At 53.4% G+C, this 16894-nt stretch overlaps 2 protein-coding genes across 2 annotated transcripts in view; both read right to left on the reverse strand.

Annotated features, from left to right (window-relative positions):
• Positions 1–4364: 4364 nt before the first annotated feature.
• LOC144246405 (olfactory receptor 14C36-like) lies at positions 4365–5780 on the reverse strand. Its single transcript, XM_085565587.1, has one exon. It carries the CDS (start codon positions 5691–5693, stop codon positions 4761–4763), a length of 933 nt encoding a protein of 310 aa, XP_085421713.1. The 5' UTR covers positions 5694–5780; the 3' UTR covers positions 4365–4760.
• A 3743-nt stretch (positions 5781–9523) lies between these two features.
• Positions 9524–16894, reverse strand: part of LOC144248803 (uncharacterized) — a 1234558-nt gene continuing 1227187 nt past the window's right edge. The window contains 2 exon segments of the mRNA XM_085565667.1: positions 9524–11210; positions 11213–11967. Coding sequence (XP_085421793.1) covers positions 11005–11210; positions 11213–11967 — 961 coding nt within the window. The 3' untranslated portion in view covers positions 9524–11004.

Here is a 16894-nt window from a genome sequence, read left to right on the forward strand (position 1 = left end):
ATCGGGACATGTGGGGGCAGAGCCTGTTTCCATTGCTGGTGTGACAGGGGGATCACAACAATTGACTCTGGTGGAAGCTGAGGTGAGCCTGACTGGGAAGGAGTGGAAGAAACATCCTATAGTGACTGGCCCAGATGCTCCGTGTATCCTAGGCATAGACTTCCTCCGGAACAGATATTACAAAGACCCAAAGGGACTCAGGTGGGCTTTTGGCATAGCTGCTGCAGAGGCAGAGGACATTAGGCAATTGAACACCTTGCCTGGACTGTCAGAGAACCCATCTGCAGTAGGACTCCTGAGGCTGGAAGAGCAACAAGTACCAATTGCCACCTCGACAGTGCACCACCGGCAGTATTGAACGAATTGGGATGCCGTGATCCCCATCCACAGAATGATCCGTGAGCTGGAGAGCCAAGGGGTGGTCAGTAAGGCCCACTCACCCTTCCACAGCCCCATCTGTCCTGTGCGCAAATCTGACAAAGAATGGAGATTGACTGTGGACTATTGTGGCTTGAATAAAGTAACTCCACAGCGCTGCTGTGCTGGACATGCTGGAACTCCAGTACGAGCTGGAGTCCAAGGCAGCAGAGTGGTACGCCACTGCTGACATTGCTAATGCGTTTTTCTCCATTCCTCTGGCAGCAGAATGCAGGCCTCAGTTTGCTTTCACCTGGAGGGGCGTGCAGTACTCCTGGAACCGACTGCCCCAGGGGTGGAAGCACAGCCCCACCATCTGCCATGGACTGATCCAGGCTCCACTGGAAAAGGGAGAAACTCCAGAACACTTGCAGTACATCAGTGATATCACTGGTGGGGGAACACAGCAATGGAAGTGTTTGAGAAAGGTGAGAGGATCGTCCAGGTTCTGCTGGAAGCTTTGCCATCAAGAAGAGCAAAGTCAAGGGTCCTGCCTGAGAGATCCAGTTCCTGGGGTAAAGTGGCAAGATGGACAGAGTCAGATTCCAACTGAGGTCATCAATAAGATCACCGTGATGTCTCTACCCACCACCAAGAAGGAAATGCAAGCTTTCCTAGGTGCCATAGGTTTTTGGAGAATGCACATTCTCAAGTATGGCCAGATTTTGAGCCCTCCCTACCTGGTCGCCCACAAAAAAACCAATTTCCACTGGGGCCCTGAGCAGCAAACAAGCTTTCACCCAGATCAAGCAGGAGATCGCTCATGCTGTAGCCCTTGGCCCAGTCAGGACAGGACCAGATTTCAGAAGTGTCTTCAAAGTGGATAGACTATATTGAAAACAATGCAGAGAGAATTGTTTTGTCCTTTTAACTTTTCTTATTTATATCTTGATATCAGCAATATCCAATTGATATTGACCCCCAGCACCTTGTTATGCAATCTGAATACATATGAAAATCATGATCCTTCATGGCTAACAATCAATAACACTTCGTCCCTGCCTCCCCCCCGCCACCATTTCCCTCATCCAACCCCTGGCATTCCTATGCATCAGGAATCTTGTGGCCAGCAGGACCAGGGCAGTGATTCTTCCCCTGCGAGACAGAGTGAAAATTTAACAGGGTAGAAATCCATTTGGATTTAGGTGAAATGTGCTCCTTTGAGCTTGCTAACATGAGTGAAATATGCTGTTTAGTCTGGTAACTGCAGCACTAGCAAAGTTGCCCCAGCTAAAGAGAAAGAATGCAAATTTCCACACTAAAAAGAGATAAGAAAGACTGCTTGGGCCTTTAAACAGACCACGCAGAGTGACCCAGAAGTTCTTTCTGTACTTTCTGACAAGAACAAGTGTAACTAGCTGTAAGTGTAACATGAAATCATGAGAATGAATATGCATGAACCTATTGTGAAATTCTATGCCTATGGAAATTAATTAAGGGTAATAAAAAAGGTTTGGGACTTCTCAGGGGTGCGCATGTCCATTGAAGGGCAATGAGTCCCTACATGTGTCCAGCGCTGTAAATAAACATACCATTCTTTACAAATCTTTATTGGAATTGTGGGGTTTTTAGTTTTCATCCACATTTCACCTGTGCTGGGCACTGGTTGGGCAGCACCTCGAGTGCTGGGTCCAGTTCTGGGGTCCCCAATTTAGGAAGTGTCCAGGACACTGCAGCACCAAGGAATTCATTGTGGCACTCTGAGGCTTCATGGAACCAAGAGGCCACTGTGACCCTGCAGTGCCTTGTGGAACCATGCAGAGCTTTTTGACAGAGCAAGACCTCGTGTCATGATGGGGCCATTGTGACCCTGCAGGGCCCTATGGAACCGAGGGGCCAGTGCTGCCCCTCAGGAACTCACGGAATGCAGGAAACATGTTTGACACTGTGGTGGCCCTTGGGACCAAGAGGCCATTGTGACACTGTGGGACCAAGGAGAGCATTGCTGCCCTGCCAGACCTCATGGAACCAAGGATGCACTGTGACACTGCAGGGCCTTGGGGGACCATGGTGACATTGTGACACTGCAGGGCCCAAGGATCCAAGGGACTTTGTGACACCAAGGGTTCCCATGGAACCAAAGGGACATTGTGACACTGGGAGGCCTCATGGAATCATGGAGACCACTGGGACACTCTGGGGCCTCATGGAACCCTGGTGACACCAAGTTGTCTAGAAGTGTTGATCTGCTGGAGGGTAGGAGGGTTCTGCACAGGGCCCTGGACAGGCTGGATCCAGGGCCCAAATCCAACAAGGTGAGGTTTAACAAGTCCAAGTGCCGGGTCCTGCACTTTGGCCACAACAACCCCTGCAGCACTACAGGCTGGGGACAGAGGGCTGGACAGCAGCCAGGCAGAAAGGGACCTGCAGGGACTGATGGACAGCAGGCTGGACATGAGCCAGCAGAGTGCCCAGGTGGCCAAGAAGGCCAATGGCTCCTGGCCTGGATCAGGAATGGTGTGGCCAGCAGAAGCAGGGCAGTGATCCTTCCCCTGTGCTGGGCACTGGTTCGGCAGCACCTCGAGTGCTGTGTCTGGTTTGGGACCCCCAATTTAGGGCGGACATGGAGGGGCTAGAGCATGTCCAGAGAAAGGCAACAAGGCTGGTGAGGGGTCTGGAGCACAAGTACTGTGAAGAGCAGCTGAGTGAGCTGGGGTATTTGATCCTGGAGAAGAGGAAGCTCAGGGAAGACAAGGTGGTGTCAGGGCACAGGTTGGACTTGATGACCTCCAAGGACTTTTCCAGCCTTGTTGATTCTGGGATTCTCTGAAACCACCCTTGGAGCAGTTGCAGGAGGAGCCCTGGGCCTCCTCTTCAGAAGCTCCAGCAGCCCAGGTCCCTCAGCTTCTCCTCACAGCCCCAAAGCCCATCCTGTCAGTCCTGCAGAGCCTCTGCAGCTCCTCCTCACTGCCCAGAACAGGGAGCCCCACAGCCAGACACAGCAGCCCAGATGTGCACCCCTGGCCTGGGGTGCCTCTGGCAAGGGAGCAGCACCAGGCACTGCAGGAGCCTGCAGACAATTCCTGCAGCACTTGTGGGATGATCCTGCTCCCCAAGGGATGTTCCCAATGTGCCAAGTCAGGAACTGCAATGGAGAGTGGGGCCAGAGAGGAAAGGGCAAACAGGGATGGTCTGTGTGCAGAGGAGGGAACAGGGCTGGGCAAGAGGAAGAAATTTGTATCAGGAAGAGTAAAGAAAACAAAGGTGAAGCCAAGGAAATGCTCAGGGCAGTTTGGGGGTGGCTGCCAGGCAGCTCTGGCTCTGAGCAGCAGTGTCTGCAGTGGGACAGGAAACTCCCAGCTGATGGGAACAAACTTTCTGGCTGACTGCAGAGGCCAGGACAAAGCTGAGTGGTTTCCCTGGTGTCCCCAGCCCTTCCTGGCCCCAGGGGCTGATGGCATTTGTGCTGCCTCAGGTTCATGTCCCCACAGCACCAGCATGGGGGTGCTCCTGCCTGCTGTGTGCAATGCAAACAGGGGCTGCTGAGCCAGATCTGCTGTGTCTGTGCCTGCAAGGATGCGGCACCTCTGTGAGCTGGGGGAGAGGCCAGGGCTGCAGAGGGGGGATGTTGTTGGCAGCTCCATGAGGACGCTCTGGGACGCTGCCCTGGGCTGTGCAGCACTGGGGATGGATCAGCCCCTGCTCTGCTGCTCCTTCCCGTCTCCCCCAGGGCCCTTGCAGAGCACTAGCCATGCTGTTTGCCCCCAGCCTGCCCACGGCCAGCCTGGGGCTGCTCACGGGGGTTTTCTGTGCTGAGCATTGGCCTGGCCGTGTTCTTGAGAGAGCCTGGGCAAGGAGCCTGGAGCCCCCAGGCCCTGGCCTGAGGTGTCAGTGCTGCCCCAGCAGTGCCCATGGCCTGTCCCTGCTGCAGCCCCGGCACTGCCACCCCCAGGACTGTGCCCGGCCCCGAGAGCACTCAGGCCCTGCAGCAACACCAGAGCCACCAGGGCAGCGGGGCAGGGCCACGGGAGCAGCACTGGCAGCACCAAGTGCTGCTGCTCCTGGGCACAGCTGCTGTGCCAGCCCTGATCTGCCCCAGCTCTGCACACAGACACTGCTGCTGCAGCTCCAGAGAAGGCAACAAAAGGGCATCTCTGCAGAAAACTGTGCTGGGACATCCTTTAGTTCCTTTAAAAACACTGAGAGCACAGCCCCTCAATGACACAGTCTGTGGCCACAGGGAAGGTGGGGAGAAATAAAATGAGAAATGACACAAATAATGACATTTCTTTGTGGACAACATTAAAATGTAAAACAAAGAAAAAGAACCTCCAAGAGGAAAACAACAAGAAGTATCAAAGATAACTTTTATTACAAGTGATTTCCAGAAATTGGCCTGCACTTTAATGTTCCTGAAAGCATCCAGTCATCTGTCTCCACACTGCAGCCTTGGGCTCCTGGTTCCTCAGGCTGTAGATGAGGGGGTTCAGGCCTGGAGGCACCACTGAGTACAGAACTGACAGTGCAAGATCCAGGGATGGGGAGGAGATCAAGGGGGGCTTCAGGTGAGCAAACATCATAGTGCTGACAAAAAGGGAGACCACAGCCAGGTGAGGGAGGCAGGTGGAAAAGGCTTTGTGCCGTCCCTGCTCAGAGGGGATCCTCAGCACAGTCCTGAAGATCTGCACATAGGAGAAAACAATGAACACAAAACAACCTAGTCCTAAACAAGCAGTAACTTCAATGAGCCTGAGTTCCCTGATGTAGGATTTAGACCAGGAGAGCTTGAGGATCTGTGGGATTTCACAGAAGAACTGGCCCAGGGCATTGCCATGGCACAGGGGCAGGGAAAATGTATTGGCTGTGTGCATGAGAGCATTGAGAAAGGCACTGGCCCAGGCAGCTGCTGCCATGTGGGCACAAGCTCTGCTGCCCAGGAGGGTCCCGTAGTGCAGGGGTTTGCAGATGGACACGTAGCGGTCGTAGCACATGATGGTCAGCAGGAAATACTCTGCTGTGATGAAGAAGAGAAAGAACAAGACCTGTGCAGTACATCCCTTGAATGCGATGTTCCTGGTGTCCCAGAGGGAATTGTGCATGGCTTTGGGGACAGTGGTGCAGATGGAGCCCAGGTCGCTGAGGGCCAGGTTGAGCAGGAAGAAGAACATGGGCGTGTGCAGGTGGTGGCCGCAGGCTACGGCGCTGATGATGAGGCCGTTGCCCAGGAGGGCAGCCAGGGAGATGCCCAGGAAGAGGCAGAAGTGCAGGAGCTGCAGCTGCCGCGTGTCTGCCAGTGCCAGCAGGAGGAAGTGGCTGATGGAGCTGCTGTTGGACATTTGCTGTGGCTGCACATGGGCACCTGTTCATGGAGAAAGGACAGGGACAAGTCAGGAGAGGCTGCTTGGAGCCAAACCTGGGCCATTCCCTGCAGCCTGTCCTGCTGGGACTCACCCACCCTTGTTCCTGCTCTGGGAAAACCTTCATCCCTGTCCCTGCCTGAGCTCCAGTTGTGCTGGCTGAGTGTGCCAGGAGCAATCAGGGATGTGTGTGGGGGCTCTCAAGGAGCCATCCCTGCCCTGCTGCCCTGGGTTTGTGGCCATTTGGCAGAGGGACAAGGGTGGATATTCAGGATTTGTCAGGGGAATCACTCCTACTGCAGAAAGGCTTGCTACCATCTGCACTCCCAGGTCAAAAGGATGGAAGGAGATGGTTTTAGGAACTGTGTTCCTACCCACACACCATTTATGGCTCTCTGAGGTCAGAAATCCCCAGCTTTCCTGCTGCACTCAGAGTTTGCCACTGAGAGATGTGAGGCAAAGGATTCCCTGTGACTGAGGGAAGGTGAGGGGCTGGATGGGTTTGTTCCCCCAGCACTGCTCTGCTCAGCCCCCTCTGCTTCCCTGAGCATCTCCCTGGGCCTGGACATCCCCTCCTGAGAGGTGCCTTGTCCCTGCCAGCGCTCACAGAGCCCATCCCACCCTGTGTGCCCTCGGCCCGGCCCTACAGAAACCTGCCTGTGTGCAGGGCCCTGGCTGGGGCAGGCTCTGTGTGCAGCTGGGCAAGGGCAGCTCAGGAGAGCCCTGCTGGGCCCTGCGGAGGTGATGCTGCTGCTGCCCAGGGCTGAGGAGTGGCTGAAGGCCCTTTGGGAGGCTCCCAGCAGAGACACTGACCAGCCAAAGTCACAGTTCTGGAGCCTCTGTACATGTTCAAACATTCCTTTGATGATTCTGTGTGTTCCTGTTCTGCTCAGAATGTTCTGTGATTCTGGGATTACAATTCCTGTTCTGCTTCTCTCATCCCCCTGTTGTCTATAATCAAAAGAGAAAAAAAAGAACCCTTGCAACAGTGTTAGATCAGTGAAGTTAAAACCAGACCTTTATAGGAAGCTTCCAGGTGTCCCACTGGGGATGGGGCACACCCAGCCCCTGATTTCAACAATTTGTTAATGTTGATTATTTAGGATATTTAACAGGAACATCCAATGGGAGATTCAGTACCCAGTTACACACCAGACAGGAATCTGCGAAGGAGGGCTAAAGCCTCCTGTGCAATGGAGAACGGCAAACCCCCCTCCCTCTGAATTACCAGGATCTTTAAATTAAAAGGCTCTCAGGCAAAGATGTGGGAATGGGAGTAACAATTCTTTACTAGGAGAAAACTAGACAACAATTTAAAAAGGCAAATGCAATCGGTACAAACAAAACCAGTGAAAAAGTCCAGAACCTGAGGATTTGGGGTGCCAGTAGCAGTCCTGCTGGGATGATTGCTCCCCTTGCAGTGGTTGATGAATTGCAGCTGCAGTGGTGATCTTTTGAAGGGTATAGTTTTCCTCTGGAGATCTGGTGGCAGTGGGGACGGTCTTCCTCTGCACCGGGGTTGCCTCCGAGCTCCGCCGCCGCCGCCTCCCCGGCTGTTTCGCTGCGAGATCCCGCGAAGAAGAGAAAGAGAGCTGCTTCTCTGGGAATCCCGCGAAGAGAGAGAGAGGGAGCTGCTTCTCTGGCAATCCCCCAAAGTAAAGAGCTGCTCTGTCCCCAAAAAGGTACCCCCTTATATCCAATAAAAGAGTGCTTGGCTTCCCCCCTCTGGGTGGAACATCTCACAATAGGATGGTGTTATGTTACCAGCCCTGCATTGAATCAGTCAATGGCCCACTAACAAACTATTACCTCTTAGGAGCAAAACTGGTTCTTGGCAAAGATAACAAAACCTGCCCAACAGGTTTGCCTTCAACAGATGTCAAATAGAATACAAGCTTATCTTACAACCCAGGACAGATGGACAAATCCTGGCTTGGGGGAAAAACAAAGGGTGAGCACCTTGGTCCTGCTGCCCAAGTCCAGCTCGAGAAGTCACCACCCTGTTCACAGTTGGATGGGCCCAGACTCTGCTCATCTCCAGAGTCCCCCACTCCTCCAGGCTGCTGGGATCCCCCAGCTCCAGGATTGGCCATTGCTGCTCTCCCCACTCCGATGCCAATTGGAACCCCAAAACCAATGTCCCCCCCAAACTGTTACCACTGCCCCAGCCAGTACAGAGATCGCTACAGGAACCCTTCACAAGTCTCCAAAGGGGCATCTGCGTCTCACCTTTGGGGCAATGCAAGATCCAAATATCCCTTTCCCTGCAAAAAAAAACTCCCAGAAATCCCCCAATGGATTTGGGGTGAGATCCCCCTCCCCACTTACCTGCAGGATCTGGGGAAGTAAATGCTGCCATGACCAGGGGAGCTGCAGACTCAGCAGAAGGGCAGACAAACCGTGTGGATCTGCTGCGGTTCCTCCTCTTCCTCCTCCTGTTCCTGTTCCTTCTTTTCCCTAACCTCCTCCTCATCTCTCTCTCCTCTTCCTATTCCTCCTCCTCCCTGACCACCCCAGATCCCCCTTTCCTACCCACCTCTCCCCCATGGCTGCAGCACCAGCGTTTGGGTAGAGGGAACCTCCCATGAGCCCCCCAGGTATGGGCAGGGGGCTTGGGGACCCACCCAGTGCAGATCCATTCCCCCCTCCCAGAGCCTCACGGAAGTCACTCCAGGGATCAAGTGATGGGGACACTAAGGGATCCCCATGGAACCACCCATTTTTGATCCCATCCCCACCCTTCCCTCCCCACTCCCATTGTTCCCCCAAACCAAAGACCCCTCCCAACTCAATCTGAGGGTCCCATTCCTCTCCTGGTCAGAATCCTCTTTTCCCCTGCTCTCCCACCCCTTCCCCATTGTGCCTCCAGCTCTACCTCTCACCCCGGGCTTGGATTTGGGGATCCAGGCCCCTCCTGTTCAGTTTGAGGATCACATCCCCCCTTTCCCTCAATTCAGGCAGCTCCTGGAAGCTTTTTCCTGGGAGGAATCCTTGAGTTTTGGGACTTTTAGGATGTAGCTTAGGAGGAGGACAGCTCTGTTGGGCTTTCCCCTCCCAGTTGTGGCCCCTCAGCTGTCCCCGACACCCTGGGGGTGTTGGGATTTCCCTCCCAGGGAAAAGGACATTCATCCCCTTCCAGGAGCCCAGTGCCCAGCTGGGGCTCCAGGTCAGGGGTCCTTGAGCAGCTGCCCCAGAACCTCCACCAGGTTCTCCCAGAGCAGCCGGAGCCACTCGGCCTAGGCTCCCCAAAGGCCTCAGCAAGGTCCAAGTCCTGCACAGGAACCCTCAACTCCTTCAAACCCAGCATCCCCCTCATCCCCTGCAAGTTCCTCCCATGGCACCGGCCACGGCCATGTCCCCACTTGTCACTGGCCATGTCCCACCATGTCCTCACCCATGGCTGTCTCCCCACCATGTTTCCATCCCTGTCACTGTCCCCCATGTCTCCATCCATGCCTGTGTCTCCCCATGTCCCTAGAGATGGCCCTGTCCCCCTCCATGTCCATGCGTGCCCATGTCACCCTCCATGTCTAATGCTTTTTCTCTTTTTGAGCCTGGTCTTATAAGCTCTCAGAGATAAGCATTATACCCTTGATAGCTCAGCTACCTCAGGTGGCATAAAACAAGCAGGATGGCTCATGTGACAGTGTTGGAAATAAAAAGTTTTAATAAAAGGCAAAAATAAAAAAGCTTTTTACAGAGAAAAGCCAAGTCAGGGCAGAGGCTCTTGCTCTTGCTAAAACACTTCACTAAAGCAATTAACTTCTTTTGTTCTCTTCTTTTCTAGGGAATTGCTTTAGTGGGACTTTTTTGCTCCTGTCCAATTAGCTACCCTTAAGTTTGAGGTGAAGTCCCAGAGGTCCTATGAGGTGTCTTTCAACCAAATTGAGGAGAGAAACACCTGGCCTTTTGTCCTTTTTAAGGGAACAAAAGGTTAACTTGTTTACTCTGTCAACAGAGGGCACATTCTTACACGTGTCCCACCATGTCTGTGTCCTACCATGACCACATCCACTAACTTAGTTCAATGTCTATTTTTACTTCAATATTGGATATTTTAAAGGGATAAAGAGAAATGGAAACAAAATCAAGGCCAAAAGAAAAAGACTTCCATGTCCATGCCGGCTGAGGATCCACGTGCTTGGGTGGAGGGAAGAACCGTTTTGGTGGAGTTTCTACCCCACTGTCTCCAAAATCTTGGTCTTTTCCCCAGTTTTTCCACCATCTGGCTGCAGAAGACACCCTTGGGCAATAGGAAATCAAAATCGTGGAATCCCTGAAGTTGGAAAAGACCTTGTCCTGGTTCAGAGCAAATTTGGGAGAGAACCTCCAAAGGGATTCCTCTGGAAAGCAGATTCAATTGGCTCCTCCCCCAGCCAGTTTGGGAAAAGTATCTCCTTGGAGAACAGTGGAAAAAACTGTTTTTTAAAGAATAAAACCTAAACAATATTAAACAATAAAACCTCTTGCTGCTCTAAAAGAGAGACAAACTCAGGAAGTCCCTCCGTGGGTTGTAGCTCAGCTCCCTCAGTCTCTTATCAGTCCCTCCGGTGCTGGAAATGCCACAGTCCAGGCCTGGCCCGCTGGGCCACAGGTGTGAGCTGCCGGTGCTCTTCTGGGTGTTCAGGCCAGAGCAGGTTTAAACAGGTCCAAAGAAAAGGGAAAAACAGCCACAGTCCAGGGAACTTCTCTGCCACAGCTAGCTAAAACTAATTAACAGCAAAGGAGAGCTCTGTACCTCTGTCTGTCCATCTGCAACAACCCGGCCCAGGAGCAGGAATGTGGAGGAGTGAGTGCAGTTTCTGAAAACAAACTCTGCCCTTCTCTCCCTCCTTTGCTCTCGGAACAAGTCTTAAAGGTGCAAAAATTATAACTCACTATAAACAGAACAGACAACTGGAGATACAAGCATCATATAGTCAACCTAGGACATACCTCCAAGACCATTCAGTATTCCTTGATGCCACCAGAAGATAGGATTGAATGCAAAAGATTTTATGGAGTTGGAAGTCATTAAATCTGCTCTCCCCAAGGAATTCCCATTGTTGGTCTGTGCCCCAATGGATGTTCCTGCCACTGGGTTTATCTAGGTGCCCACAGGGAACGAGGAAGATGTGGAGCCTCCCAGTCAAGAGTCTTCCCAACACAGATGACCAGGCCCATAGATCACCAAGACTGCCCAATGAAGGTCACTGAGGATCATCTAATGTGGATCCTCCCATAGGGAATGGAGCTGGGAGGAGCATAAGAAGCTCTTCCCACCCTTGGGGAACTCACAGGGCTTCCCCCCTTAGTGGCGCCTCCTTTGGTGTTTGATCAAGGCTGATCTCTGTGAGAAGCTCTTCCCACACTTCCCACACTCGTAGGGCCTCTCCCCGGTGTGGATGCGCCAGTGCACGGTGAGGTCGGAGTTGTGCTTGAAGCCCTTCCCGCAGTCGGGGCAGCGGTAGGGCCTCTCCTCTGTGTGACTCCGCTGATGTACGAGGAGACTGGAGCTGATCTGAAACCTCTTCCCACACTCAGAACACTGGAGCTGATCTGAAACCTCTTCCCACACTCAGAACACTCGTAGGGCTTCTCCCCGCTGTGGATGCGCTGGTGCTTTCTCAGGTCTGAGTGCCACCCATAGCTCTTCCCACATTCCAAGCAGGTGTAGGGCCGTTCCCCAGTGTGGATCACCTGGTGCCGAATCAGGGCTGAGCTTTCTCTGAAACTCTTCCCACATTCCCCACACTTGTAGGGCTTTTCCCCAGTATGGATCTTTTTGTGTTCCGTAAGCTGGGAGTTGAGGCTGAAGCTCATCCCACACACCCCACACTCGTAGGGCTTTTCTCCAGTGTGGATCCTCTCGTGTCTCCTCAGGCCAGAGCTCTGCCTGAAGCTCTTCCCACATTCCCCACACTCATAGGGCTTTTCCCCAGTGTGCATCCTCTGGTGTTGCATCAGGTAGCCCTTCTGGCTGAAGCTCATCCCACATTTCCCACACTCAAAGGGCTTTTCCCCAGTGTGGATCCTCTGATGTTGGATCAGAATGGAGTTTTGGCTGAAGCTCCTCCCACACTCCCCACACTCAAAGGGCCTCTCCCCGGTGTGGAATCTCTGGTGAAGTCTCAGGTTGGAGCTCCAGCGGAAACGCTTCCCACATTCCTCACACTCGTAGGGCCGTTCCCCAGTGTGGATCACCTGGTGCTGGATCAGATCCAAGTTCCAGCTGAAACCCTTCCCACATTCCAAGCACTTGTGGGGCTTCTCCCTGCCACGAGGTTTCTCCACCAGCTCTGAGCTCTGGCTGGATCTCTGCCCGCCTTCCTGGCTCAGGGGGGCTCTTTCCTCCCCGCAGCTCCCTGGGCTGGGTTTGCTGCCACTCCTTGTGCGGGATCTCCAGGGCTTTTCCTCCTCCTCCATTTCCTCCATTTTCATTCCTCCCCGGGAATGAAAAATCCTGGTCTGGGGGAAAAAAAAAAGAACAGAGCATCTTGGACTGGGAGTTCCTCCTGTCCCCACTTCATCTCACAAAGTCATTGGGCATCATGTGTCTATAAGAACCTCCAAAACACCAAGGTTCAGCATAAAAATCCTCCAAACTTTAAGACACAGATCAAAACCTCCCCAAACATCAAGATTCAGCAAAAAATTCCTCCAAAACAAAAAGATTCAGCCCCTAAAAAAAAATAAATCACCAACATTTAACCCAATAAAGCTGAGGAATGCCATGATTCACCCCTGTGAAAATCGTGGAACCCCTCAACAGTCACCTGCTGCATGTGGGGTGGCAATGCTCCTGGGGCTGAGGGGAGGCTATAGATACAAAGAGGAATGGAACCTCGTGGTGGTCCTTGTTTCTGCTCCTCCTCCTCCTGTGTCCCTATTCTTCCTCACACTCCTCTTCCTCCTCCTATTCCTCCTTCTCCTGCACAATCCCACCCTTTCCTGCCACTTGCATCCTTTGACCATTTTGTTCCTCAAGCCTGCTTCTCCTTCCCTTCTCCTCCTGCCCCCAGGCCCAGCACCCACTGCCGGCTCCCTCTTGCCCCCAGACCCACAGCATCCCAGCGCAGGGGCAGGGATGGAGCTGGGGCAGGTCGGGCTGGGGCAGCGTTGGGCTCTCGGCCGCTCCCGCCCGCACTCGGTCCCCACTGCAGCCGCTCCCGCCAGGACAGCGCGGGGGGGCCCGGCCTTGGCGCTGCCCCACTCCCACCTCCCCAAATTCCCCTCGCGGGGCCATGGGGCCGAGGGGGGGCGCAGGTGGGTCCAGGTGGGGAACGCGGGGAGCTGCGAGTCTGCCTGGCAACTGGTGAGTCATCAGCGCCGCGGGCTCTGATTGGCTGAGCTCTGCCCGAGCCCTGGGGCTGCAGCACAGAGGGGACACCCTGCTCCAGGGGGGATGTCCCACAAACGGGGGACCCCATGGAAGGAACCACAGGAAAGTGTCTTTACAAACAGATGCTGTGAGTCTGCTCGGAGATAGGGCCAGGGACCTGTTCATAAGGAAATGACAGGAGACACCATCAGTTTCAGAAAATATTATCAATTGATGGCACAAACTGCTGCTCTGCCAAGGTCCTGCTCAATTCATGAACTTCCAGAAGAACAACAAAGACTTAACAGAGCCATGAATATCGTTTGCTATATAACAGCAGGGAGCATATCAAGGTGGGTATGTAGTAGGTGGACTGGGAAGTCTGTAGCTCTCAAGAACTTCAGCCAGTGGGGAAAGCAGAGGGAGATGTGGCCAGGAAATTTCAGATGAAAAAGAGACTGTGTCCTCCAACAATTGGAGAGATCCCATGGGGAGTGTCCCATGGCCTCTCCCATTTTTAGGAATGAAATTCCATTTACAGGACTCCTCTGTCTGCTTTGTGGACAGAATCCTCTGCTGATGTCTATTTTTCCACACACCCTGGGGTTCATCCCGAATTCCTTCCACCCTCCGGGGTGGTGGGCAGGGAGTGCAGCTGAAGGTGCCTCACCCACTTTGGGTGATCGGCTGCCTTGGCTGGTGGCGGCACCGGGGATTGATTGGGGACCCGGGAGTGACCAGGAGACAGACGAGTGACACATCAGGGGGTCTGGGAAGGGTCAGCAGGGAGAGAGCACTGAAAATCTCATCAGTGAGTGCCCTGGGATCTTTGGGGAGTGAACATGGCAGGGCACCCATGGAGGGGAGAAAAGGGAAAGCCAGGGAGGGGTCCTGGCCAAAGGGATGATGATCCCAAAATGTCTCTGAAGGGTCCCTTAGGAGAATGCTGAGGTAGTTTGCACATTCCCCCAGAGGTAATTAAGGACATGGACACCCTGGGAGGCAACAAGGGAAGTAGAGAAGGCATTTGTACAACAGGGGATGCATGGTGTTGGTGTGCTGGGAAGGAATTGGGTGAAGGAGAGTGCAGCAATATGGTTCAGGCAAGAAGCAGCAGGAGGAATCTGTGTGGTAAGAAAAAGGATTATGAAAAAGAGGAGGAAGAGAAAAATACTCAGGATTGTTTTGTTTTCCAGCACTGTTTTATCCTCACAATTTGCCAGCTGATCCAGATCCTTTCCATCCCCGGTTTCCAGGAGAGGAAAAGCAGGAGGTCAGGATGCCAGGGGTTTCTCTGCGGTGGCAGCGGCAGCACCGGGCGCAGAGGTGCGGCACCGGGAGCACGGGCTGGGGCCTGTGGGGAGCTGCGGGGCCGGGCCGGGGCTGTGGGGCAGCCGGGGCTCAGCGCCGGGCGCTGCCTGACCCCACCAGCCCCGGGCAGGGCCGGCAGTGGCCCCCGGCCCCCGGGAGGCTGCGGGACGCCCCGGCCGCTGCCCGGCCCCGGGGAGCTGCCGGCCCTGCCCGCCGGGGGGGCCGCCTTTGGACACTGCGGCAGGACAGGCACCGGCTCTGCCACACGGGCTGGGCAGGGACCCTGAGCACAGGGGGGAACACAAAGGAACAGCTGGGAAATGCAGAGTGCACATGAAGGATCAGGATTTGCTGTTCAGGATTTGCTTTGGGTCCCTGCAGAAAGGTTTTGCAGAAAGCTCAGCAGCTCTCAGAGGATGAGCACCCACAGGCAGTGACCGGGGCTGCAGGAGTGGCACAAGAAGCCCTGCAGCACTTGGGCACAAGGGCACAGCAGCTGAAGGCAAGAAGGGATGAGCAAAAGGCCAAGCTGAAGGCAAAGGCCACGGCAGAGTTCCCACAGCCCTGAGGGATCAACCCCAGGGCCCAAGGGGGCCCCAGCACCCAGGGGATGACGGGGTCGGCCACAAGCACCTGGCAGAGGCATTGCCCTCCTGGCAGGGCAGAGCCCACCCAAACAGCCCCTGGGAAGGAGTCAGGGCTCCAGCTGCAGCCCACAAGGACACTGCAAGCACAGACAGCAGCACCCTCAGCAGGAGCAAGTCCACCCCTGCATGGACATGGATTGGCAGGGCTCTCTGAGCTCCCATCCCACCGGGGACCCACCACACTGGAGCCCTGGAGAACATTCAGGCTGCGTCTGCATCCAGAGGAGGCCTCTCCTGATGGACACAGGGGCCTCTCCATCCACTCTGAATCTTACACCTAAGGAGGGAAAATTGTAAAGGAGTGTTTTCATTATTAAGGGAATAAATGGGAAAGCTGAGCTGGTGTCATTTGTTCATGCACTATTAGGAGCTGAAGAGGATAGGTTTGAAATAAACTAATTTCTTTTTCTTCCTACTCTGATTGTTATTAACTAGGAAGGAATTTGATGGTGGCGTTGTAATATTGTAAAAGGTGATACAGAGGCTATTGCTGCTGTACCTTTGTGTCAAATGTCTGGCAAGGCCAATGCTGAAGGGAACCAGAGGTGTGGGCAGCCCCATGGAAAGACGGAAAATTTGATGTGGAGCCTCTCCAAATTACTTGGAAGCAACCAGGACAAGTGGTGTCTAAAAGCAACACCCTGTTCCAGGGGAGGGAAGGAAGGGCTCACAGCCTGGTATGGAGTCCCTGCTAAAGGCAGTGCTTTGAGAGCCAGGGATGTCTCCCTACAGCACTCCTATCCTGCACTCAAGGAATCAGATGGCTCCAATGAGGAGGACAAGAACAAGTGCTAGACAAAGCCCCTCTGAAATGGCTGAATTTTCTGGCTAAAAGTCATATCTTGAGTATTTGAAAAAAAATTGCAAATGGTGGAGAAAAAGGTTAAATATATGGGTCATAATTTGACTGAAGGATTGACCCAGAGAGAGTCTAGGCAATTTCAGATGTAAAGAAGTAAACGAAAATAAGGAAAAGACCAAAACAAGCTGCAACAATTCTGAGAATTAAAACACAAATACACAACGTGGATTGAGGATTCTCTGTTCCAGCCAGAACATTGTAGGACTTTTTAACCCCAGACAGCCTCCATGCTGTGGTATGGACAGGAGAAAGTGAGCAAAACTTGAGAAAATGAACAACCAAAACTATTGATGCCTCAGCTCTGGCTCTTCCAGACTCAGAAAAGAAATTGGAATTGTAGGTGAATGTTCAACAGGGCCATGCCAAAGGAATCCTTGGGCCAAAATGTTTCACCCAGTGGCCAGATTGCCCTCTTTGGCTGCAAAATTGTGCAGCCACAGCTTCAACGGGAACCAAGGCCCAAAACCTGATGACAACAGGATCTCCGACTGTTCCAGTCTGCCATCAAGTTCAAGCTTTGATCACCAAAAGAGCCTCGCAGTGGATGAGCAGTGCTCGGTTATTACAGTGTGAAACTTGTTCAGTGGCACAGGAGGATTCAGAACTGAGGACAGGGGAAGGGTTTAACCCAGCCTCCTGTTTGAACAGCCCACAGAGGGGCTGGGAAGAAACCCAGCACTGCATTCAAGTGACACAGCTCCAGACCCAGCCTGGGGGAGATTCAGGAGACATTGCCTGGCCTGAGGCAGAAAATGTCTTTGTGGATGGCTCTTCAAGGGCAGCAGAAGGGAAAAGAGTTCCAAGACACGCTGTTATTGAGGAAAGGGAATCAGACAAAGCGCAGGTTACCCCCCATGGTCAGCTCAACCGGCACAGCTGTGTGTGCTTGTAAGAGCCTGGCACTGAAATGCCCTGAGCAGGAAGGCTTCAATATCTTCTGGTGACACCATCTCACCTAACAGGGGGGCAAAAGCAATTCTGACTGCTCAGCAAACACTGGATCACTTATTAAGGTATTTCTAAAATACATAATTCCAACAAAAGGGATTGTGGAAGCAAC

This window comes from Lonchura striata, chromosome 36 (genome assembly GCF_050655825.1).
Source record: "Lonchura striata isolate lonStrDom1 chromosome 36, ASM5065582v1, whole genome shotgun sequence".
NCBI lineage: Eukaryota > Metazoa > Chordata > Aves > Passeriformes > Estrildidae > Lonchura > Lonchura striata.